At 59.8% G+C, this 22,447-nt stretch overlaps 9 protein-coding genes across 9 annotated transcripts; 4 read left to right on the top strand and 5 right to left on the bottom strand.

Annotated features, from left to right (window-relative positions):
* Positions 1 to 573: 573 nt before the first annotated feature.
* Positions 574 to 6,321, top strand: ETH_00029930 (uncharacterized protein; the record flags this gene model as incomplete). Its single annotated transcript, XM_013373661.1, has 7 exons — positions 574 to 2,052; positions 2,239 to 2,621; positions 2,727 to 2,824; positions 3,143 to 3,324; positions 3,757 to 3,891; positions 4,129 to 4,275; positions 4,438 to 6,321. 7 exons carry the CDS (start codon positions 574 to 576, stop codon positions 6,319 to 6,321), a joined length of 4,308 nt encoding a protein of 1,435 aa, XP_013229115.1.
* A 2,024-nt stretch (positions 6,322 to 8,345) lies between these two features.
* On the bottom strand, positions 8,346 to 8,701 carry ETH_00029925 (uncharacterized protein; the record flags this gene model as incomplete). The annotated part of the gene is made up of 2 exons (XM_013373660.1): positions 8,346 to 8,520; positions 8,625 to 8,701. The coding sequence occupies 2 exons, from the start codon at positions 8,699 to 8,701 to the stop codon at positions 8,346 to 8,348; spliced, it is 252 nt and encodes an 83-aa protein (XP_013229114.1).
* A 97-nt stretch (positions 8,702 to 8,798) lies between these two features.
* ETH_00029920 (phosphatidylserine decarboxylase proenzyme, putative) lies at positions 8,799 to 10,177 on the bottom strand (the record flags this gene model as incomplete). Its single annotated transcript, XM_013373659.1, has 3 exons — positions 8,799 to 9,208; positions 9,610 to 9,789; positions 10,015 to 10,177. 3 exons carry the CDS (start codon positions 10,175 to 10,177, stop codon positions 8,799 to 8,801), a joined length of 753 nt encoding a protein of 250 aa, XP_013229113.1.
* A 125-nt stretch (positions 10,178 to 10,302) lies between these two features.
* Positions 10,303 to 11,764, bottom strand: ETH_00029915 (Phosphatidylserine decarboxylase 1, related; the record flags this gene model as incomplete). The annotated part of the gene is made up of 2 exons (XM_013373658.1): positions 10,303 to 11,136; positions 11,591 to 11,764. The coding sequence occupies 2 exons, from the start codon at positions 11,762 to 11,764 to the stop codon at positions 10,303 to 10,305; spliced, it is 1,008 nt and encodes a 335-aa protein (XP_013229112.1).
* Positions 11,765 to 12,615: 851 nt separating this feature from the next.
* On the bottom strand, positions 12,616 to 14,825 carry ETH_00029910 (Phosphatidylserine decarboxylase 1, related; the record flags this gene model as incomplete). The annotated part of the gene is made up of 4 exons (XM_013373657.1): positions 12,616 to 12,857; positions 13,236 to 13,361; positions 13,564 to 13,597; positions 14,055 to 14,825. 4 exons carry the CDS (start codon positions 14,823 to 14,825, stop codon positions 12,616 to 12,618), a joined length of 1,173 nt encoding a protein of 390 aa, XP_013229111.1.
* A 328-nt stretch (positions 14,826 to 15,153) lies between these two features.
* Positions 15,154 to 15,504, top strand: ETH_00029905 (uncharacterized protein; the record flags this gene model as incomplete). The annotated part of the gene is made up of 1 exon (XM_013373656.1): positions 15,154 to 15,504. One exon carries the CDS (start codon positions 15,154 to 15,156, stop codon positions 15,502 to 15,504), a length of 351 nt encoding a protein of 116 aa, XP_013229110.1.
* Positions 15,505 to 16,159: 655 nt separating this feature from the next.
* ETH_00029900 (uncharacterized protein) lies at positions 16,160 to 16,423 on the top strand (the record flags this gene model as incomplete). Its single annotated transcript, XM_013373655.1, has 1 exon — positions 16,160 to 16,423. One exon carries the CDS (start codon positions 16,160 to 16,162, stop codon positions 16,421 to 16,423), a length of 264 nt encoding a protein of 87 aa, XP_013229109.1.
* Positions 16,424 to 16,840: 417 nt separating this feature from the next.
* ETH_00029895 (U3 small nucleolar ribonucleoprotein MPP10, putative) lies at positions 16,841 to 19,678 on the bottom strand (the record flags this gene model as incomplete). The annotated part of the gene is made up of 1 exon (XM_013373654.1): positions 16,841 to 19,678. One exon carries the CDS (start codon positions 19,676 to 19,678, stop codon positions 16,841 to 16,843), a length of 2,838 nt encoding a protein of 945 aa, XP_013229108.1.
* A 1,994-nt stretch (positions 19,679 to 21,672) lies between these two features.
* On the top strand, positions 21,673 to 22,230 carry ETH_00029890 (uncharacterized protein; the record flags this gene model as incomplete). The annotated part of the gene is made up of 1 exon (XM_013373653.1): positions 21,673 to 22,230. The coding sequence occupies one exon, from the start codon at positions 21,673 to 21,675 to the stop codon at positions 22,228 to 22,230; it is 558 nt and encodes a 185-aa protein (XP_013229107.1).
* Positions 22,231 to 22,447: the final 217 nt, after the last annotated feature.

The following is a 22,447-nucleotide window of genomic DNA, read 5'->3' as shown; positions in this document are numbered from 1 at the left end:
CAGTAGTCAGTGGGGGGCCGCGCCCGTTAGGGCCAGTGGCTGCCCAAGGCCCCAGGGCTAAGTGTCTCTTTGGTTTGCCCTCATTAAATAATAAATTGATAGATATTAATTTTTATAGAAAGTTTGCATGCAGTGAAGGGAAATACGGAGAGACGGCCCCCCGTACAAGAACGCTGCGGACAGCAGCAGGAGCAGCCGCGGCAGCAGCGGCTGGTGTTGCGGCAGCGGCAGCAGCAGCGAGAGCAGCAACCTCGAGGCAGCAGCCGAAATATTTGGAACAATCAATACAGCAGCGGCAATTTCATTAGCGGTACACTCAATTGACGCCCTACGTCTCGCTCGCCGTGCTGCTGCTGCTGCTGCTGCAGCAGCTGAGGCTCTCTCACGTCGCCTTAGGGACCAGGGGGGACACGTGGCGCCCTCTGGGGCCCCCGTCCCCCCCTGAAGCTTCTCCTGCTGTTTATTTGCATATCATCTCATCTTTTTGTTCGTACTCTATCTCACAGGCCCCCGCAGCAGCAGCGCGGCGCTGCAGGACACAGGGACTTAGCACCAACTCATCCCCTCAGTCTCATGGCTGCTCGAATATCGGGGGCCCCCGAGCCTCGCAAGGGGGGCCCCCCGTCGCACGTGGGTGGGGGCCCTGCTGGGGACGGCTGCTGCTTCGCGGAAGCGGCAGCAGCAGCAGCAGCAGCAGCAGCTGCTGCTGCTGCTGCTGCGGAGGAAGACGAGGCCGAGGCCCCCAACCCCAGCTGCAGCGAGAAGAGGCCCCTGCAGCCCCTAGAGAAATGCATGGGGGCCCCTTCTCCAGACTCAATGAGCTACAGCAGGGCCCCGCTGCTGCCTGCGTGTTTGCATGCAGAAGCAGCAGCAGCGGGTGACAGCGCGAAGGACGCTGCAGCAGAAGCAGCAGCAGCAGAGGAAGCCAGGCCCTACCCCTGGCTCAGCAGCAGCGCAGCCTCCCCCTCAGCAGCAAGTGGCTGGCGCTCCCCCCCCATGTGCTGCAGCACTGCTGTGTCTCCTTCTTCCCGCTGCGAGCAGCTGTCTTGCTGCGGCTCCCCAGCCAGCCGCTGGGGTGAGTGCTGCTGCTTCTCCAGCCTGCAGCTGCAGCAGCTCAGGTGCGCAGACGCAGCAAAGATGCAGCTGGCAGCAGCAGCAACAGCAGCAGCAGCACCGCCTGACGCCGAAGTCGGCCCGGTGCTCCTGCATGCGGCGCCGAGCCAGCAGCAGCAGGAAGCGGGACAGACCACCAGCAGCAGCGGCAGCAGCAGCAGCAGCGACAGCAGCAGCGGCAGAGCAGTACAAGAAGAAGCACCCGCAGCAGCGAAGGAGCAGCTAGCAGTTGCTGCCGTTGCTGCAGACGGTGCTGCTGCTGCTGCAGGCCCTGCTTGCTACTCTTGTGCTGCATCCGAAGCAGCAGACGGGAGTTTGACTTCGAGTCAATCTCCTCAGCAGATTCCAGAGCGGGGTGGGACTGCAGCAGAACCTGCTGCTCCTCCAGCAGCAGCAACGGCAGCGACAGCAGCAGCAGCACCATCAGCAGCAGCAGCAGCAGCTGCTGCTGCTGCGAACTTGAATGCAGCGCATGGCCCTGCCCCCACCCCCTTTAACGGCAGCGGCGCTGACGCCGAGGCCGGTAGCACAGATGCTGATGAAGCAGCAGCAGCAGCTGCTGCTGCTGCTGCTGCTGCAACTCATGCAGCCGAAACTGCAGTGGCAGTGACGGCAGCCGCAGCAGAAGCAAAAGAAGCCAGAACAGAAGCAGCAGCAGCAGCCACAGCAGCAGCAGCAGGAAGTCCTGCCCCGCAGCGTCAAGCGGAGCTGCCTGCCAGCAGCACAGCTCCCTCTCCGGCTGACCAGGCGGGAGGGACAGTGCAGGGAGAGCCGTCAGCAGCAGCAGCAGAAGCTGCTGCTGCGGCAGAAGCCCCAGCAGCAGCAGCAGCAGCAGCAGCAGCAGCAGATGAGGACACGGAGGGCTGGATCTCCGTGAAGCCGCGGCGCCCTCGCCGCTGGGCAGAAGTGCCCATATCGGACGACGAGGAGAGCAGCGGGGTAAGAAATTAAATTTAAAATGGAAATTAAGTTTAAAATTTTAATTTAATTTAAAATTGAAATTAGATTCAAATTTTAAATGCATTGGAATTAAGTCACAGTCGCCGTGAGCTCTCGCTGCTGCTGCTAGGTGGGACTTCGCGTCTATTTCCGCTGCTGCTGCTGCTGCTGCTGCTGTGGCTGCAGTTCCGGCCCCAGAGGAAGCCCCACGGCCCCGCAGCTGCAGCAGCACACCGCCAACACCCGCGGCAAGGGGGCCCCCCGGCTGCGCGGAAGCCCTGCAGCTACGGGGAGAAAGCAACAGCAGCAGCAGCAGCAGCAGCAGCAAACGCGCAGCACAGACACACCAACTACACCTGTGTGTTTAGCGCAGCCGTGGCTGCGGGCCTCGTCAACCCCGGCCGAGACACATACGTGGCGCCCGCCGAGCAGCGGAAACAGCCGCAGCAGCAACAGCAGCAGCAGCAGCAAACCAATTTCGAGGATGATAGGGGCCCGAAGCAACCTGGCGGTGCTGCCAACATCAACTGGGGCCCGTGGGTGTCTCATTCCTGCGGATGGTGCTTATGGTGAGCAGCCGCAGCGCAAGCAGCACCAGCAACAGCAGCAGCAGCAGCAGCAGCAGGACTCGCGCTAAGGGGTAGTTGCTGCGTTTGTGGGGGCTGTTTGCTCAGGCACGACCCAATAGGCAACGAGGCGAGCGGAAGCAGCAGAAGCAGCAGCAGCAAAGGGCGGCTGCAGGAAGACTATGAAAGGGGCCTCGTGCAAATAGGTAAGCCGCCCAGCGAAACTTGCACTTCACGATAACCACCCTAGCCTGAGCTCCCGCAGCAGCAGCTCCTGCTGCTGCTGCTGCAGCAGCTCTTGCTGCCTGAGGTGCTGCAGCTGCTGCTGCAGCTGTTGCTGCCTGAGCTGCTGCAACAGCTGCTATTGCTGCTGCTGTTGCTGCCTGAGCTGCTGCAGCAGCTGCTATTGCTGCGGCTGTTGCTGCCTGAGCTGCAGCAGCAGCAGCAGTTGCTGCTGCTGCTGCCGTTGCTGCTGCTACTGCTGCTGCTGCTAAAGCGAAGGGCAACTCTTCCTGCTGCTGCAGGCCGGGCTACGTCTTTGCGGGCGACGCTGGAGCTGTTTCAGCTGCTGTCCCACAAGGCTTTGAGCCCCCCTGTGAACGTGGCCGTCTTTGTGGGCGGCTGCGCCCCCCTGTGGGAAGACCCTGTGAACAGGAGGGGGGGGCACTTCGTCATAAGAAACCTCGCAGGGAAGTCGCAGGCCGTGGTGAGTTCCTGCTGCTGCTGCTGCTCCTGCTGCTGCGCCTTGTGGCTGCCGCGGCTGCGCTGCGGGGCCGCCGGTGGGGAGGGGGGCGAATCGGCTGTTAGTACAGCTGCCGATAGCATCTCGTGACATAAAGAGAGAAGCACAAGGAAGTGTTTTTCAAAGAAGGAAAAATCCAGCAGTGCTGCCCTAAAGGAGTGCTGCTGCAGCAGCAGCTGCTGCTGCTGCTGAGACTGCGGTTTCGCGCGTTGGAGCTCTTGCTGCCGTATACTGCTTACACATTTAACTGAAGTTGAGAGAAGCGCGGGCGGCCTTAGAGCCAGAATTAATAAACTAGCAGATTGGAGGGGGAGCTAGCAGCTAGCGGAGGCAGCAGCAGCGCAGCAAGCAGCAGCTAGAAGTGGGGTGCTTTGCGCGCGTGTGCTGCACTTGCAGGAGGTGTTTTTGCTGCTGCTGAGATCCTTAGAGCAGAAGCAGCAGCGCCACAGACGGACCTTGAGGGCCCTCCTCTCTACTCTTACTGGAGTGGTACTGTGTCTGCGCAACAACGACAAAAGCCACAAAGTTGAGGTGAGCAGTGCCGCAGCAGCAGCAACAGCAGCTGAGGCAGCAGCAGCGGCAGCGGCAGCAGCTGAGGGTGCAGCAGATGCTGCAGCAGCGGGGATTTGACTTTGTCTCGATTCCGGTTAATGTGCATAGAGCCAGATGAAACGGCCATGAGCGTAGGGCGCCTTTGTGTCTTGAAGTGGCTCTATTATTCCTCATCTGCTGCTACTGCTGCTGCTGCTGCTGCTGCTGTGCTGCCAGGTGTGGGTGGGGTCGACTGCGTGCCAGACGCTGCGGCAGCAGGAGGCGCAGCTGCGGGAGCTGTTGGGCTCTACTGCTGTGGGGCTGCACCGTTTGGACTTCGCCTTTCTTTCGCATGAAGCTTGCCTTAATAAAAACCAAAGAAAGGTAAGGGAGCAGAGCTGCTTCACAGGCAAACAATAAGAGAAAGAAGAAGCAGAAACACAGCCTCGCAGCAGCAGCATCAGCAGCAGCACCCTTTCCAGCAGCTAGCAGCTGAGGGTCTCTCATTCATTTTTGCTTTTCCCGTGTCTGTGTCCTCTGCTGCAGCTGCGCCTTAAGCCGCAAAAGCGGGAGCCCGAGGTGGCGCCAGCGGGAGCTGGGGAAGCAGCGTTGCCGCAGCAGCAGCAGGAGCAGCTGCAGCAGCTGCAGCAGCAGCAAGTGGTGCTGCCTGCTTTGTATTCGGGAGAGAGAGAAGCAGGGGCAAGCAGCTGCAACAAAGCAGCCTGCGGGGATAGACTTTGCGGGGAAGGGGCCACTTCGACTTGTGAAAGCGTGAGCACAGACACAGGAAGCTCCCGCCGCAACAGCAGCAACAGAGGGGCCTTCAGCAGCAGCGGCAGCAGCGGCGGCACAAAGAGCAGCAGCAGCTGCTGCAGCACCAGCTCTAGCAGCGGCAGCAGCATTTCAAGTCTCTGCTGCGACGCGGGCGTGTCGACCCGCAGCTACAAGAGTGTCATTCTTAGAGGCACTCAAACAGGTAGGCAGGTACGGTGGTGCGGCGGCTCTGCAGCTTCGCCGCCACTCGGGCTTTTCGCGAGCAGCAGCAGCAGCAGCAGCAGCGGCAGCGTCGCAGAGACGAATTCGAGGGGAGATGAGAAGAAGTCGCCGCTCGCGCCAACGGCTGAAGATGTACCTCAACTCAGTAAACAGCAGGTCCAGGGGCAACAGCAGGTGCCGTTGCAGCAGCGAGAACGAGCAGGGAGCAGCAACAGCAGCACGAAGCCACCAGCGCTGCACTCAGGGGCACTGGCTGCTGCTGCAGGGAAGGCCGCGGGAGCTGCTGCTGCTGCTGGAAGAGGGAAAGATGCGCCGCAGCCACCCGAAGGTGCACAGGCTGCTGCTGCAGGTGCAGCAGCTGCAGCAGCTGCACCAAGCAGCCGAATTACCCGGGGGGCTGTCAGTGTGGGCCGGAAACAAGGCAGACACAAACACCCACGGAGGCAGTATGGGGTAGGACTTAGCCACAGCGAAAGCCTGCGGCCTGAGCAGCAGCTGCTGCAGCACTTATATGCATTCAATGCTAGCGAAATCCCAGACTATTTCTCAATGCAGCAGGCGGCGTACCAGGGGCGGGCTCCGGTCTATCAGAGCTACGCTGCGTGCGCCACTGCTGCTGCTGCTGCCGACCAGGCTGCTGCTGCAGACCAGCAGCAGCAGCAGCCAGTAACTCTGTGGGACTTTCCACCTTTGTCTTCCTCTGAAGCGGCCGCTGCGGATGCTGCTGCTGAAGCTTCTCTTCAGAGCCATCAGCAGCAAGAACGAAGACAGGCACAGCTGGCGCCAGGGCATGGAGCAGCAGAAGCAGCTGAAAACAGCAGCAGCGTCAGCAGCACACCTGCAGTGAAGCAGTTTGCTTTTAATCCTTACGCTCCGGGATTTGTAATGCCTTCTGTTCCTCTCTCTGCCCCAACAGTGGCAGCAGGGGGTGCTGCCGTTGCTGCTGCAGCTGCTGCTGATGTTGAGGAGGAAGTCAGCGAGCGCTGCTCGGCGGAAGCGGCTGAGGCTTCTTCGACTTTGCTGCTGCAGCCTCCCGCCGCTGCGGATGCCGGCAACCTTCCTTCCGCTGGCGCTGCTGCTGCGCCGGTGGAAGCCGATGCAGCAGCCGCAGCAGCAGCAGCAGCAGCAGCAGCTTCAGAATACATGGGCGGGCTGCTGGACGCGGACTTCGTGGACCCCCAGGACCCCTCGTCTTTGCTGCTCATAACGCTGATGCTGCACCCTGCCCTTGACGACGGCAGCCCGCTGCAGGTGCCGCTGCTGCCGCTGGCCCGAATAGAAGGCGGCGCAGTTGCTGTGGAGGCAGAGCTGGAAGCTGCGGAGCAGCAGCAAGAGCCCCGCAAGAAGGAAGCAACGAGTCCTTCGCGTCTCAGCCTGACTCTGGACTACGAGGGGGTCACTCAGACTCTGTCAGTTGACATTCAGCAGGACTAAGGACGCATTTGTCTTCTTAGTTTTGCCTTCTTTTCCTTTTTCACATGAGCGCCCACACAAGCTTTTGCCCGACGCCGTATTGTTACCACCCCACCAGCTCCACCACCGCCAGACCGACCCTCTGAGGGACAGACACTTTTCAGAATTTCAACTTTAGACTCTCTAGCTAGGCAGCTGCTGCTTCCGCTGCAAAGCCTGCAGCAGTAAGCGAAGCCACAGCAGCAGCTGCAGCTGCGGCAGTAGCAGGTGCTCTCTGCAGCAACTTGGGCGGCAGGCGAGTGTGCTGCGCCAGCTGCCGCCTGCCTTCTGCACCTCCATCTTCAGGCCACGCGCCGCAGTCTCATTTTTCTGTCTCTGAGGGCTTAGCGCAAGGCGAGAGGCCCAGCCGCCTCTCGGCACTGCATGCTGCATCTTTCAGTCCCAGCAGCAGCAGCAGCAGCAGCTCAGAGTGCCACAAACGTTTTAGCCAGGTTTGAAGGTCACCACCCTCCGTCACATTCGCTCTTTGAATCCACCCGAGCCCCTGCACTTGTGCTTTTGCTCCGCTTTAATTACCTTCGCCGCCGCTAGGCTGCCTCTGCAGCCTGTAAGTGCTGCGGGGCAGAACGGAGGCTGTTGACTTTGCGTGGGGCAGCGAGAGCGCTGGGTCAAGTGCAAGTTGACTGACGCGGGAGAGAAGCAGTGGGTCCTCCAGCTGCTGCCGCTGCTGCCGCTGCTGCTGCCCTCAGCGCTTGTTTTGTTTTGTTTTCTTTTGTTTTCTCCGAGGGCAGCAGACCCCCTGCATGCGCCAACTCAGTGTCAGTGTGAAGAGCCAGGGAGGGAGGAACAGGCCGCCCCAAAGACCGAAGGCGAATAGGTCGGGCAGCGTTTCCTTTCGCATTTCTTGTGGGCTCGCAAGAACACGAAGCAGCAGCAGGCCTGAATGGCTGAAGCTTCCCCAGAACCCGCTGGCGAGGCGGTCCTCTCGGCAGCGCAGCCGGGAGAAAAATAGGAAAGCGCGGGGGCTTCACAGCCGCGCCAGCTGCATTTGAGGCAGCGACGCTTCTTAGTGCGCACCGAGCACGCGGACCCCTTTTAAGTGGTGTTTCCGTTTACTGTTTGTGGCTGAGACGCAGCGCACCGCAGCTGCGCTGGAGCCCCACCAGCTGCTACAGGTCTCAACAAGACTAGTTGATCGCAGATGTTTCTGTGCCTGTTTAGCAGTCTTTAGGCTCACGATCCACAAGCACACAACTCAATACTTGGGGGAACATCCGCGTCTAGCTAGCTAAGGATCGCCAGTAGGCTACAGCAGAGCTTAGAGAAGCACGTTGAGCTGGAGCTGCGCTGAGGCTGGCAGCAACACGGAAAGAGTATGTCACCCTAGACGACCTTCAAAATACTGAATGTAGCTAGCCACGCCTGCAGCTATGCAGCTCTACTTCAGCCGGTGTCATCCACTTCTTATGCTTTCAAGTTCAGCGCGCTCGCTGAGCCCGGCTTAGCTAACCGGGCGGCGGCGGCCCGACAGTGCAACCCTGTACACGGTGCGACGCCTCCAGCAGTAGCACAATACGAAGATTCTGCTGCTGTAGCTTTCCTGTAGAGTCTGAAACGACAGCAATATCGGTGATTCTCCCTGCCCCCTGTGTCGATGCTTCCCGCTCCCCACTGGTGTCTAAGCCAGTGATACTACAGCGTCAGGCTCGTTGTGGCCCAGTCCCGCCTCTATACCCCCACCTGCTTCTCGTGCAGAAGCAAAGTGGGCTTCGGTAGTTTCCGCTGCCTACACCTAGCAGCCCGCCCAATGGGCACTGCAGCGGCACCTGCGTGTTAGTGCCGTGTCAGTGCCGGCTCGCGCGCTTATAGCCGCAATTTCATGCACGTGGCGACGGGCAGCAGCAGCTCGGAAATGAAACGAGGTAAGTGCGCCTGCGCGTGGCTGCGCGTGGCTGCGCGTGGCTGCGCGCCTGCGCTGCCGCAGCTTTCCCTTTTGTGGTCTTCGCATCTCGCCTCTCCCATCCTCGTTTGTCGGTGGAGTTCTTCTACCCTGTCGTTGCCTGTTGTTGTTCAAACTGCGGCGCCTGCTGCAGGACCCTGGCCTTGACAAACACGCCTCGCTGCAGCGCGCCCTTGAGATTCCTGTGCACCTTGAAACGCGTGTACACCTTGTCCGCGTCTGTCGCCAGACCGCGCTGCTGCAGAGTTTTCCCCACCTTTCTGTACAGCGGCAGTTGAAACAAAAAATCAACAGCGCAGTCGGGGATCCACGAAACAGTAATGGTTCAGTGTCTATCACTAGGAGGTCGATGAGAGCTTCTCACAGCCCTGTGTCGATCCCAATTGGATATGCTGGCGCCTTGAGCAGTCGCATATAAAACAATTTAAAGAAAACCGCCATTCCGCTGTGTTGAATGGCGCCCGTGCAAATACTTTGCTAAGCAGCACATGCATTTGCTCGGGACACAAATCTCCATGAGTCTTCATGGATACAACTATTATTCATGTTTCTCAGAGGCCGTGCGGAACCACCGCAGCGCCTTAATCCGGCTTCCCAGGGAGGCCACGGCGCCTCGAAATGGGGCTTCGTCGCAGATCATCTCGTTGGAGAATGGCGCCGGCTTCACCTCGGGGGGCACAGCAGTGGTGACGGCGAACCGCTGTGCCTTGACTACAGCCACTGAAGGCCCGGTTTGAAGTTCAAACCGAAGGAGATTCACATCTCCTGCAAATAATTCGGATGAAACGGGCGTTTTGCCCTCTGCCTCCGCAGGGGCAAACGCGTCCACTGCAGGCCGCGAAGAAGCCTCGAGATAGGCCTGGAAAGAAAATACCTTCGTCTCCACAGCCCCCTCCCCTTCGTTCTCCAGGCGGCCCAGTTCCAACTGGAACTTTACGAACAGATAGTCTGCGAAAAATGAATACAGCCGCAGCTAAGAATTAAGGAAAACGAGAGGCCACAGAAGACTGAGAGAGAGCTGCAGTATAACCCATTCAGGCAACTGGCCACAAATCCCATTTTGCGCTCTTCGTCAAAACAAAATATGCAGCCATAGAAAACATGCAGTGCGAAGGCAAGAAGAAACTCGCTGAGAAATCCCCAGTGTGGGGATTCTCTCCCCCCTTATATACCGCCACCACAGCAGCAGAAGACAAACACGGTGGCCACGACTTAGCCGTGAAAAGCTATAAAGCCAGAAGAAAAGGGACCAATAAAAGCTGAAGGGGCAGCGAAAAGGCGAAAAGACGGAGCCAAATCTGTGCAAGGGCTGGTAAAGCAAAAGGAAGACAGCCAACGCCGAGACTGACTATCGGAAAAAGACCAGGAAGCTCCCACTCCGCGGGTGGTCTTGCCCCAGCCTTTGCTGCTGGCGCATGCAAAGGTGGGGTACCGCAGCAGCGCCTCGCCTTCATTCTTTGCTGGCCACACCAGCAGCAAACTAGAAACTTGGCCGACGAACCGCAGTTGCACCGACTCTCGCGCCGGGTCTGACCACACCCCACAAACACGAGCCTCTGCTGTGCATCTCCAACAGACCTGAGTTGCGTCTTAGGCAGCAAAAGGTTAAATAGACTAGCCCTAGCTAGCTAGGCGGTCTAGCTAGCTAGACAGCCACTAAAACCCCACCTCTGCGAAGCTGCAAGGCCTATAATGTGCACGGAAGGCTGGCGGCTTAGAGGTCGAGGGCAAGAGCTACGTGTCAGTGGCCTCACCGTAAAAGCAGGTGGGGTTGTTGTTGGCGTTTGAGTCCGTCTCGTTCTTGCCTAGCTGTCCCACATGCAGCATAACGAGGCGGCCCCCCTCTGAGTCTTCAAAAGCCTGAGCCAGCCACAGCCGCAGCAGCAAACAAGCCTGCGAAGCCAAGCCCCGCTGCATGCGCTCTGGCTGCTTCGCCCAACGCATGCACGGGAAAGCAGCGTGCAGCTGAATCTCGCAGCCCCAGCCGCAGCAGCTAGTGCTGCGCTGCAGCACCAACTGCTCAAACCTTGTGCTGCATGCTGTTACTCGAGGAAAGCTGAGGCTGGGGCTGCTAAGTCTAGAGGGCGCAGCCGCACCGTCCAGGCCTTGGCTAGCCAGTGGGCCAGCGCGAATCTGTGCACAAGGCCGAACTCCAGGGCATGCACTTTAGCCTGGAGATCCGGCAGCGGCGAGAAAGGCACCTCCTGCCCCGGGCCCCGCGTGACTTTGGTTTGGTGCTGCAGCGAACGGCTGGACTTGAAGATGAAATCGAGGCTGTTTGCTTCAGACTCGCTTCCCCTGGAGCCCGCGGCTGCGCCCGCGCTGCTGCTTTCTGTTGTGGATTCTGTCACCCCCAACGCCCCCGCGCCGCCCGCGGACTCCTCCTCAGCAGACTCGGCGAAAGTTTGCGTCGAGCCCAAAGGCCCCTGCGAGTCGCTGGAAGACGAAGGCAAGCGTTCTGCGACGGAGTCCTCCGGGGTGTCCTCCTGCTCCCCGAAGGGGGGAGCTGCGCCGTCTTCCTCTTCGCCCGCAGCCCCATCGTGGGGGTCACCCCAGGGGCCCCTGCCCCCGCTGTGGCTGTCGGGAGCGGGGGCCCCCATATAAGGGCCTCTCACAAGCAAACCCTGCTGCCCCTCACCCCGTGTGTGGGGCCCGGGCCTCGCCTCGGGCAGCAGGGCCTCCCCAGAGCTGCTCTTCGCGCTGAGACGCTGCAGGTACTGCAGATATGCAATAGGGTCACTGTGGTTGCCGTAGCTGAAGTCGCAGCGCGGCAGCCGCCGCCTGCTGCTGCCCTTCAGATAGCCCAGCGGGCTGTTTGCTGCCATTTGCGAGCAGATCGGGCTCAGGGTTTCCAGGTCGTCGGGGGCCTCATATGCCTTTCAGCAGCAGCAGAAAAGCAAAAACACACAGCAGGCACTTGGCGGCAGCAGCGGGAAAACAGGCACTGCAAAACTTCCAGATAGACCCTTCTTCAGGGCCCTTTAAGCCGAGCACTAGAGTGCAGAGATCCAATTGTTTGCAGATCTTGGCGGCTGCTGTAGCAGGCAAACTGCGCCCGCTGAGTGCACCGCCCTGCGGCGATGCTGCTGCTGGGGCCCTAGCAGTGCAGCTTCTAAGGCAGTTTAGAAACTGGAGATGCATGCATGCAAGTGAGGGTCTACGGGAGGGCCAGGGCCTTAAGGCGGGGCTTTGTGTGACGCTAAGCAGAGCCTCTTTGCTCACACGTTGCTGCAGACGGCTGTGGACCTAAGCCCTAATAGAGTACTGCTGCTGCTGCTGCTGCTGCGGCTGCTGCTGCTTAGGCAAGGCGCCGCAGGCCCCTGGGCTCACCAGTACAATGGTGCTGCCGAAGTGGAAAGCGCCCAGTTCTTGCCCCATGCAGAGTTTAACAGGACTTGTGTAGTCGTAGAGGTAGCTGTGGCGGACGAGGCCGCAGTGGGGGGTGAAAAGAAAGCGGTTTTGGTCGACACGTCTTCTGTAGAAAAGTTCGATGCCCCCCACCATGCGCGCAGCCACGAAGGTCATGGAAAAAAAAAGAGGAGGCCCTCCTGCGTTTCCCGGATGCCAAGTTCCCTGCACTGAAGTGCGTTCAAACGAGTCCAGTATATCCCGTTTGCTCAGCACAGTGCGGCGGACCTGTCGAGAGCAGCAGCAGCAGCAAAAGCCGCAAAAGAAGCGCCTTTTCGCGGGCCTCGGGGCTGCGCACCCGTGCTGCTGCTGCTGCCTGCAGCTGCGCAGCAGCAGCCTGCAGCGGCACTTTTGCTGCTGCTTTCTTTACAATCAGCAGCAAAGTCCACCCGCCTCACGGAAGGAAGACAGCCCGGCATGTAGACGTGGCGCAGCGCCCGCCAGTCCGCCGCAGAGTGAAAGCGGTGATAGTCGGAAGGCGACAAGTAAAAGATGTGCACATGCAGCCGGTGCTTCGGGCTCTGCAGCCGCAAGTTCATGTTTGTGCCGCGTCCAAACAAAAACTGAGACAAGTTAAAAGTAGTGCCTTTGATCTGAACAGAAGCAAACTCACGCACCAAACCACCAACACAAACCCTAGCCCGACCCTTCCCCGCAGCCAGCCACCCGCGGGGCCCTAGGCCAGTTGCCTGCGCGCTCTGCTGCTGCTGCTGCTGCTGCTCTTGGAGCGTGCAGCGGCGCTCCAGCGCTGCTGCAGACCGTAGCAGTTACTGCTGGGGCTGCGCGTGGGCCGTGCTGCCCAGAGCCCCAGGATATTATTTAAAATGTAGAGTGCATATATATATGTAAACAACGCCTATTATCTGTAGGAGATAAATCCACAATATTATTAATTGTAATGACAAAAAATAATAATCTCCTACCCATTTATTATTTGAGTCACTTTTTCAACATATTCTAAAGCGGCTTGCCTGCGGGATGCGGGCGCCGATGATGTTTCCGTCTTCGTCAGGTTTGATGTAAAAGGCATTTTGCAGCGCCGAGTCCGCAGGCGACACCAAAATGGCCTCGCTGTCTATGGGCCGCAGCACATCGTAGTTTATGGGCCGCGAGAAGAACAAGTCAACTGTGGGGAACAGCTGCGGGCCGCCCGGCCGGAGCTGAAGCAGGCTGAAGGCCTCTTCCAAGTCTGCAGCAGCCGCAGGCACTCAAAGCCAGGCGTGGGGGGAAGCCGCAGCAGCAGCAGCAGCGGCAGCGGCAGCAGCGCAGCGGGGCCAGCAGCAACTGGCAGCAGAAAGCAAGCAGCAAGCAGCTGGCCCCAGCGCCAGCCACCTCTCCCACCCAGCCAGCAGCAGCCGCAGCAAAACTGCGGCAAAATGGACTTCAGAAAGAAACAAAGACAACAATCAAAAGCTCCTAAAAGTGCTGCAGCAGCTCCAGGGCTCCCCCGCCTCAGCTGCCCATTTGTGTGGGCCTCCCCCTTTGCCTGGGGGCCCCTTTCTGTACATTTCCAGAGGGTCTTGTCATTATTTTTATTTTTTTGAAAAATGCTTTTCTAGTTTCTCACCAATGTTCGTAGAGGCCCAAAACTTCCAAAGAAAACACCGGTTTAGCCGCGTCCGCGCCACGACGCCGATGAAGCGGGAAAAGAGCCGCGAGTTGTCCGCAAAAAAATTGCCAATGTACCTTCTACCTGCAGCAGCAGCAGCAGCAGCAGCAAGCAGAATCACACCAGCGTTGTGGCACAATGAACAGCGGCAGCTGCAGCACTAGCAGCAGCTCAGCAGCGCCACAAACTCGGCAGCTGCGCCCGCGAATCCACAGCAAAGACGGACATCAAGCAGCAGCAGCAGCAGCAGCAGCAGCAGAAGGCACTGCAGCCTCCTAAGCCTCACCGTATCGCCCAGGAGTCCCTTCAGGCGCAACCGGCTGCAGCAGCCACAACAAACAGACAAATTGCAAACTGCGTTTTTGCCTCTTGTTCCGTTCTCCCAAATTTGGAACTTAATCAAAAAGGTCTTTTATAAGGGACTTGTGCTCAAATGCCAAAACTCTGCTGGACTTTGAAATAATTCTGTGCTGCTTCCCAACATCGTGGTGACCCCAGGCGGGCAAATAGTGCATCCAGCCGCTCAGCAGCAGCATCAGCAGGAGCAACCGAAGCAGCAGCAGCGGGGACAACGGAAGCAGAAGCAGCAAAAACAACAGCAGCAGCAGCAGCGGGTGGAAACGGAAGTAATGGCAGCAGGAAGAGTAGCAGCAGCAGCAGCAGCAGGGTCAACGGAGGCCACGGCAGCAGGACGAGCAGCAGCGGCGGCAGCAGCAACGGCAGGGGCAACAGAAGCAGCAGCAGCAGCAGCAGCAGGAGCAGGCGGCTGCTGCTCACAGCCTCCTCAGGCTCGACGTGGACAGTGGTCTCCCTCATTAGGGCCTCCCCGTTGGGCCCCCGGAACCACTGGACCAAAACAAGTGTGGGGTCTTGTTCAGTGAGAGAGTCTTTGGAGGCCCTGGCTGCGAGCATGAGGGCCTCGGGGGGGGCCCCCCCGGGGCCCCCCGAGAGCAGCGCCTGCTGCAGCTGCTGCTTGCCCAGCGCGGAAACTCTGAAAGGGATTTTGGCCTCGCAGAAGTAGCTGCTGTCCTTGCGGGGAGCAGAAAACAAATTATTTGGAAAGTGTTTCAAAGAGCCTTTCTCTGCGTCCTTGAACTCCACTCGGAAATAAGTTTGCTGCTGGAAAAGCTGCTGCAGCAGTGCGTTGCTGGGCTGCAGCAAAGTTGCTGCTCGCCCGTTGGGGCCCCGCAACCACGAGGGGGAGGCCCCCGGGCTCTCGCTGAGGGCCCCCTTTACCCCTTCTATTGTTCGGGACATTCCCTGCTGCTGCAGCAGCAGCAGCGGCAGCTGCTCCAGGCCCACCCGCGGCAGCACTTCCAAAAACCGCGTGTCCAGCGGCAGCCGCTTGCTTCCTGCCTGCGCAACAGCAGCAGCAGCAGCAGCAGTAGCAGTGGCAGCGGCAGCACCGAGCCTGGCAGCAGCAGCAGCATGGCCCGGCTCTCCGCAGCTGCTGCTGCTGCGGCACTCGGGGGCTGCTGCAGCGGCCCCGCCTCTCGGGCAGCAGCTGCTAACGAAGCTGTGGGGCCACTGGCCCCACAAAAGTGGCATTAATGGATTTGTGGCGAAGAGAGACACTGCATGCAGCACACTAGAGCTCATACAAACGAAGTGGACCACTGGTCTGCCCAGCAACTTCGTTTTCAAAAGCAAGACGCCATCTTTATCTGAGACTTTCTTTTCAATTCTGTGTTGTCTGTGGCTGCTGCAGTGCCTGCTGCTGCCCCGCAGCAGCGCGCGGCAGCCCCGGCCCTGCGGGCGCACCTAACTGCTGCTGCGTGACCAGTGGTCCAGTGGTCCAGTGCTGCTGCAGCAGTGGTCCACCCACCTTGGCCGCAGCGCGGAGGCGCGCGCCGCCCAGCAAGTGCAGCGGAGTGAGATGGCCCACGCCGCCCCTCCACAGCTGCAGCTTCGCCCAGAGGCCCTCAGCCTTCAACTCCACAGCGCCGGGCCAGCCAGCGAGTGCAGCAAGAGTGGCGGCGAGGCCCTCGAGGGTGGGGGCCCCCAGCCTACTTGGGAGACAGGAGATCCGCAGCAGCAGCTGCTGCGGCTGCAGCAGCAGCAGCAGCAGCAACAGCAGCTACTGATGCTCCGGCAGCAGCAGTTGCTGCCGCTGCACCCACAGCAACAGCAACAGCAGCTGCTCAACAGCATCAACAGCTCCAGCTTTAGCAGCAGTTGCACAGGAGACGGCTGCCCATGCTGCTGGCAGACCCTACAACGGCCTTAGGCACTCTTGGCAGCAAGGTTCTGCAGCAGCAGAGACGGAGCAGCAGCAGCAGGGCCTCGTCGTGCTGCTGCTGCTGCTGCTTTTGTGGGGGATTCGCTGTTGCTGCTTTAGGCACCGCAGCAGCCGCGCACTGGGCCAAATTCACCGGTACAGCGTCGGACACCCCAGGTGCAGCAGCAGCCGCTGCAGCAGCGAACTCTGCTGCTGCTGCTGCTGCTGCTGCTGCCTGAAGCGCTCGTGCTGAAGCAGCTTTTGCTGCCAGCACTGTGAGGCCAAAAACACCTGCAGCAACGGGCCAGGGGAGCGAGGCTCGCTGTTTGTTTTGAGGGGCCCTTTTTGCTGCAGTATTTAAATAGATGTCAGCGGCGCAGTGCTGCTGCTTCGGCCGCTGCAGCAGCAGCAGCTGCAGCTGTTGCTGCTGCTGCTGCAGCTGCAACAGCAGCAACCGTAGGGGTCCCTGGGGCTGCAAGGAAACAGCAGCAGGGAAAGCTGAAATGCCGTGTACTGCAGCAGCTTTGACTCCCGAAACCTTACATTGCAATCCTGCGTATTTTGCCGTTGTTGTTGCTGCAGCTGCTGCTGCGACGTCTGCTGCAACTGCTGCTGCAGCAGCAGCAGATATAGTATGTAGATAGGGAGCTGCTGCTGCAGTAGTATGCAGATAGGGAGCCACCACCCGAGCAGCGGCAAGAGCCCACTGAGTAGCAGCAGCAGTAGTGCTGCAGCACCACTAACGGGCGCTGCTGCAGCTGTAGCCAGTGCAGCAGCAGCTGCCACCAGCAACAGCTGCAGCAGCCGCAACGGCACTGTGAACGGGGAAGCTGCAGCCTGGCTACAAACTAGCGAGCAGCAGCAAAAGGGGCGGCAGCAGCAGCAGAAGCAGCAAATGCAGCAAGATTGCATGCCACGGAGAAGCTAGATATTTGGTGCACCACACTGAGACTGCAGCAGCAGCAACAAAACAGCCCTCAGCGGGCCTGCGGCGTCAGTGCAGCAGCAGCAGGAGCAGCAGCAGCAACAGTAGCAGCAACAGCAGCAGCTAGTCGGCACAAAGTGCCATATATTTGGCGATCGCCAAGTTGCTGTCTGTAGGTGTCCTTTAATAAAAGGGAGCAGCAGCAGCTGTGCTGCGTAACAGTCCGAAGTAACCTGCCCTCGTGCTGCAGCAAACTTGCTCCAGTTGCAGCAGCAGCAGCAGCAGCAGCAGCCCCTGCTGCTACTACCGCTGCTGCGAGAATCGCTAGCGCAGCACCAGCAGCCGCTGCAGCAGCAGCGGCTGCACGCCGCAGAGGACCGCAGCTGCTGGTGGGGCGCAGCGGCTGTTGCGTGCCGACGCTCAGGCCTTCTTGCTGCTGCTGCTGCTGCTGCTGCTGCTGCTCTTCGCAGCCTGCCTCTTGGCCCTGGCCGCGTCCGCAAGCAGGTGAATTGTCTTGACTCTCTTCTGCCCCTGGCGAAGCTCCTTGAGGGCCTCCGCGTGAGTGAGGCCAGTAAGTCTTTTGTGTTTCTTTTCTTCTTTTGCTGCTTTGTTTTTTTGCTGCAGCAGCTGCTGCCGCTGCTGCGCCTGCTGCAGCGTGAGTTCCCCCGCGTCGATCCGCCGCCGCAGCTGCTGCTGCCGCTTCGCCTTTTTGCTGCGCCTTGCTGCTCTTCGTTCTTCCCGCGTGGCTTCTGCTGCAGTCTTCGGCGTGAACGGCAGCGCGGCCTTGCTGCTGCTGCTGCTGCTGCTGGCAGCAGGCACGTAGACCGGGATCGCCTCCTCCACCCGCACCGACGCGGGCGCGTCCTTTCCTGCTGCTGCTGCTGCTGCTGCTGCTGGCCGCGGCACGAACTGGTAGTTTGTCAAGGCGTCGCACTTGTACATAATTTGCGAAAAGAGCTGCAGCAGCTGCTGTTTCTCCTGGTCCAGCTGCTGCTGCTGCTGCGAGGGGGCCCCCAGCACCTTCTCGCGGTACTGCTGCGCATAAATGTCCCCCAGGCCTTCTGCGGGCTTCTCCATGTTCAGCTCCTCTTCTGCTGCTGCTGCTGCTGCTGCGCCGGCCTTGTTGCTGCCTCCCGCTGCAGCAGCAGCAGGCGGGGCTTTTCTCACAACATCGTCAAAAAGAAAAGCTTCTATGCGGCCCTTGACAATGCGTTCTATCATTGTGCTAATTGCTGCTGCTGCTGCAGCACGGGAGCCCCCTGCTGCTGCTGCGGCCTCCTCATCGCCGTCGTCCGCGCCCAGCCGCAGGTCCTGCTGCTGCAGCAGCAGCTGCTGCTGCTGCTGCTGCAGCTGCGTGGGGAAAGGCACTGTCAGCCCCTCCAGCTGCAGCAGCCCATCTTTCTCCCGCTGCCGACCCCACACTTCTCCGGTGTATTCCCAGCTTTTGGGGGCCACGAGTTCTTCTTCGAGGGCCTCAATGCGAGCAGCAAGAGCTGCCAAAGAGTTGTCTTCTGCTGCTGCTGCTGCTGCTGCTGCTGATTTTCCCGCGCCGGCGCGCTCCTTGCGGCCCGCGGGGGCGCTCACGGCGGCAGCTGCGGCGGTGCTCTCGTCCTCGCTGCTGCTGCTCTCCTGCTGCTGCTGCTGCTGCAGCAGCAGCTTCTGCTGCTGCTGCTGCTGCTTGCGTTCATTCTTCTTTTGCTGCTGCTCCTTCTCCTCAGCCTCCAGCAGCAGCTGCAGCCGATCCAACTCCCGCTCAAGTCTTTTGTCTTCTGCATCGAGGGGCCCCTGAGACTCAAACCCCTTGCCCTCTTCCTCGCTTTCCTCCTCGCTGCTGCTGCTGCTGCTGCTGCTGCTGCTGCTGGCCTTGCTGCTGCTGCTGCCGCGGCGCCGCTTCTGCTGCTTCTGCCGCTGCTGCTGCTTCGGCTTCCCGTAGAAGGCGCTGTAGCTTAAGGGCTCAGCGTCTGCTGCTGCTGCTGTGTCAACTCCTTCGTACAGCAGCAAATCTGCTGCTGCTGCCTCCTCGTCTTCTTCGCTTTCTTCTTCGCTGTCTTGCTGCTGCTGCTGCTTCTGCTGCTTCTGCTGCTGCCGCCGCTCCTGCTGCTCAGCTTCCTCTACAAAACGGTGCATCTCTTCAAGAGAGAAAAACTCATCATCGAGCTGCTGCTTCTTTTTGCGGCTCTTCTGCTGCTGCTGCTGCTGCTGCTGCTGCTGCTCTTGCTGCTGCTCCTCTTCCTTCTCTTCTTCTTTCTCCCTTTCGAGTTCGTCCAGGAGATCGTCTGCTGCATCCGAGCCGCCGTCCTCATCACTTGCTGCTCCTGCTGCTGCTGCTGATTCTGCTGCTGCTGCTGCTGCTGCTGCATCCTCCTTAGAGCTTGCTGCCTCTTCGTCCTCTTCGTCTTCTGCGTCTTCGTCCTCCTCGTCTTCCTCTTCCCCGTCGCCACTATCTGCTGCTGCTGCTGCTTCTGCTGCTGCTGCTGCTGCTGCTTCCTCCTCAGCCTCGCCCTCGCTGCTGCTTCCCTCCCCTTCTGTCTCTTCTTCTGTCTCCATTTCCTTTTCTTTTTCTTCTTCTTCATCCAGCTGCAGCTCCGCAAGGGCCTCGGCGCTCAGCAGCAGCTTCGCCAGCTGCTGCTGCTGCTGCTGCTGCTGCTGCTGCGCTGCAGCCCCCCGCCGCCGCCTCTTCTTAGGGGGCCCCCCCCCATCTGAGGGGCCCCCAGGGGGGCCCCCACCCCCAGACAGGGGCCCCCAATGCTTTCGAAGTCTTTGAAGTCTTTTGCGGGCCTTTTTAATCCAAGGAGCAGCTTCGCATTCCAAGAGCTCCCACACCTGCTCCAGGTTTAGCTGCTGCTGCTGCTGCTGCTGCTGCTGCTGTGTGAGTGCTGCGTGTGGGGGCCCTAGAGCGGACTTCTCAAGGTCTCGCAGCTGCTGCAGATAAGCCTCTTGCTGCTCTGCAGCAACTCGAGCGCGGGCGGCGCCGCGGGCGGGTGGGGCTGCTGCTGCGTTTGCTGCTGCTGCTGCAGCAGCAAGATGCCGCAGCCGAGAGACACAGAGGGCAAGAGCCCTGCCTTGGTTTGTTGCTGCTGCCTCCTGGCGCAGCAGCTGCCCCGGGGCTGCATGCAGCGCAGCAAGCCACCTGTCAATCTCCTCCAAAGGGCCATCTTCATAGACCAGCCCCTCAGCTGCTGCTGCGGAATCTGCTGCTGCTGCTGCTGCGTCTCCCCCAAGAGTAGGGGCCTCGGCCTGTGCAGCAGCGGGCCCCATATTCCGGGGCCTCTTGTGAGAGCAGCAAACAGCAGCAGACAGAGAGCTGCAGCAGAAGCAGCTCTGTTTCCCTCGTTGCTCCACCAGCCCTGTGAAGAGATCGGGGTCTTCCAGCCAGTGGAATAGCCGGTGCAGTGCTGCTGCTGCTACTGCTGCTGCTGCTGCTGCTGCTGCTGCTGCTGCGGTGGGAGCTCGCGCTGCAGCGAACTGTGCTTGGAGGTGGTGGCCAGATATGGGGAAAGAAAGACAAATCAAAGATATTAAACTGTAGAAGGCAGCAGAAACACCGCCGAATTTGCAACTGCGCCAGAAAGAACAGCAGCAGCTGCAGCAGAGCAGCAGCAGCAGCCCCGCAGCCCCATGAGGGGCCCCACGGCTTGCAGCTGCCTCATTGTGTGTGCAGATACGTTTTTATTTATCTTTCCTCCAACGTACATATGCAGAAAAAGCGCCAACTATAGCATAACAGCAGCGCACTGCAGCAGCGGCAACTGCAGCAGAGGCAGCAGGAACTACTGGCCGGCTAAATACGCAGACAGCACAGCCCAGACCGGCGTTTCTTCTAGTTTAGTGGACGAAGTATATGTGTTTTCTCTTTTAAATATATATTTCTGATATATTTTTCACTCAAAGGCATTAACTGTTAAAATCTGCTGCAGCCCCCTCTACAGCCGGCGCCGCCAGACAGATCTTAGAGCCAACAAAAACCTAGTTCAGGGGTAGAGGATCCTCAGGGCTTCTACAGGGTGCCTGAGGGGCCCCCAGGGGCCCCAAGAGGCCCCATCTGGGTACCTCAGGGGCCCCAAGGGGCCCCTACTGGGTCCCTGAGGGGCCCCTGTCTGATTAAGTGGGGCCTCTGGAGGGCCCCTGCTGATGCGCCTGCGCAAGCCCCGCGCCTGCAGAGGCCCCTATGCCTTTTGCTGCAGCCACAGCTGGGCCTTGGGGCCAGCAGGGGGGCCCTTTCGGGGGGCCCTTTGGGGGCCCCCAGCCCCCAGCTGGGCTTTGCTGCGCTGCTAGAGCCCCTAGTTAGTCTGGTGCAGCTGCAGCTGCGCAGCAGCAGCGTTGAGGGCTTAGGCTGCTGCTCCGTAGCTCAGCAGCGGCGCTGTTGTAGGCCTAGCTCTCCAGGCAAACAGCGGTGGCAGCAGCAGCAGCGACAGCAGCAGCAGCAGCTGTCCACGGCTGCCCTTGTCCATGGGGCCCCTCAGCCCATGAGGAGGCCCCCATGGGGCCCCCCATTCCTTGCTAGCCTGATACTAAAGATGGTGTAACAAAAGCTGTGTCTGCACAGCTTTTGTTGCAGCAGCAGCAGCCGTACAGCGGAGTTGCTGTTGCTGCTGCTGCTGCTGCTGCGCGCACTGCTGCTGGTCTGAGTTTGTCTACTTTCCCCGCTTCAAGGTCACTAAGTGGCCCCCAGGTTTCACAGAGCTGCTGCAGAGCCGCAGCACGAGCTCTACAAAAAACGAGCAGCAGCAGCAGCAGCAGCAGCAACTGAGGCTGCTGGCGCTGCTGCTGCACACAGGAGACCAGCAATTCAAAAATACCCGTCAAATTAATTAAGACTATCTCAAATTAAAACTGGTCAAAGAAACAAAGCAGCAGCACCGCAGCAACAGCACAGGCTGCTGGCGAGCCCAAGAAGCAGCTGTCCAGGCACGCCGCGCGCAGCAGCAGCAGCAGCAGCGGCTGCTCCTGCTGCTGCAGCGCCGACTCTGCAGCACAAAGGCCTCTCCACTGCAGCACACCTCCTCACGGCTTGCTGCGCTGTATCTGTGCCTGAGGGCAAAACTGCAGCAACAGGGCCGGCAGCATTAGCAACAGCAGCAACAGCAGCAGCAGCAGCAGCAGCAGGGCAGCTATGGCAGCAGCGATCCAACAGCAGCGGCAAAGAAATAGTTAAGGGGAGCTAGCGCAGATAAACAGACGTCAGTCGCCTCGCAAGAATAGCAGAGGCAGCAGCTACAGCAGCAGCAGCAGTAGCACAGCTCGCAGCCACCATGCCAACAGCAGCAGCAGCAACAGCAGCAGCAGCAGCCCATCTTGCCTGCAGAAGAGCCTCTCTGTTGCTCTGTAAGAAATGCTTCAAAACGCCTTTGCTGTCTTTTGTCTCTGACTGCAGCAGCGCCGTCAGCAGCAACTCAATCTCCTCGCCCGAAAGCGGGTGGGCTAGCTGCAGCAGCAGCAGCGGCAACAGCAGCAAGGATTGCGTTCACGGCCAAAATGAGAGAAGCCGCATAAAAACAGCTGCAGCGACCTGGACCCTTAAATTGCTGCAGCAGCAGGGCGCAGTAGACACAGCAGTAGCAGCAACAGCAGCAGCCGCAAAAGCAGCAGCAACAGCAGCAATACCTCCGGCGCCCGGAAGAGGTTTAGTGCAGCCACAACTCTGGGGCCGCTCATGGCAGCAGCAGCCTGCTGCTTTATTGTTGCAGAGTTGTCTGCAGCTTTCTCCTTCGCGCTTGCAGCCCTGCAGCAGCAGCAGCAGCAGCAGTAACAGCAAAACTACGCACAGCTGCAAATGCTTCGCCCATATTCACTGGCGAACAAAACCGTGAATGCATCCCTACCCTGCTGTTGCTGCTGCTTTAGCTGCTGTTCCTGCTGCTTTTGCCGCTGCTTCTGCTGCTGCCGCTGCTGCTGCTGCTGCTGCTGCTACAGAACAACTGCAGCGGCGACAACGCAGCTGTAGCCAGGCGAAGCAGCAGCGGTAGCAGATCTAGCAGCCGGTGCCGCGGCGTCAGCAGCAGCAGCAGCAGCAGCAGCAGCAGCAGC

Source organism: Eimeria tenella, genomic scaffold (assembly GCF_000499545.2).
Source record: "Eimeria tenella Houghton genomic scaffold, Eth_scaff162, whole genome shotgun sequence".
Classification (NCBI taxonomy): domain Eukaryota; phylum Apicomplexa; class Conoidasida; order Eucoccidiorida; family Eimeriidae; genus Eimeria; species Eimeria tenella.
This window is presented reverse-complemented; position numbering and strand designations above follow the sequence as displayed.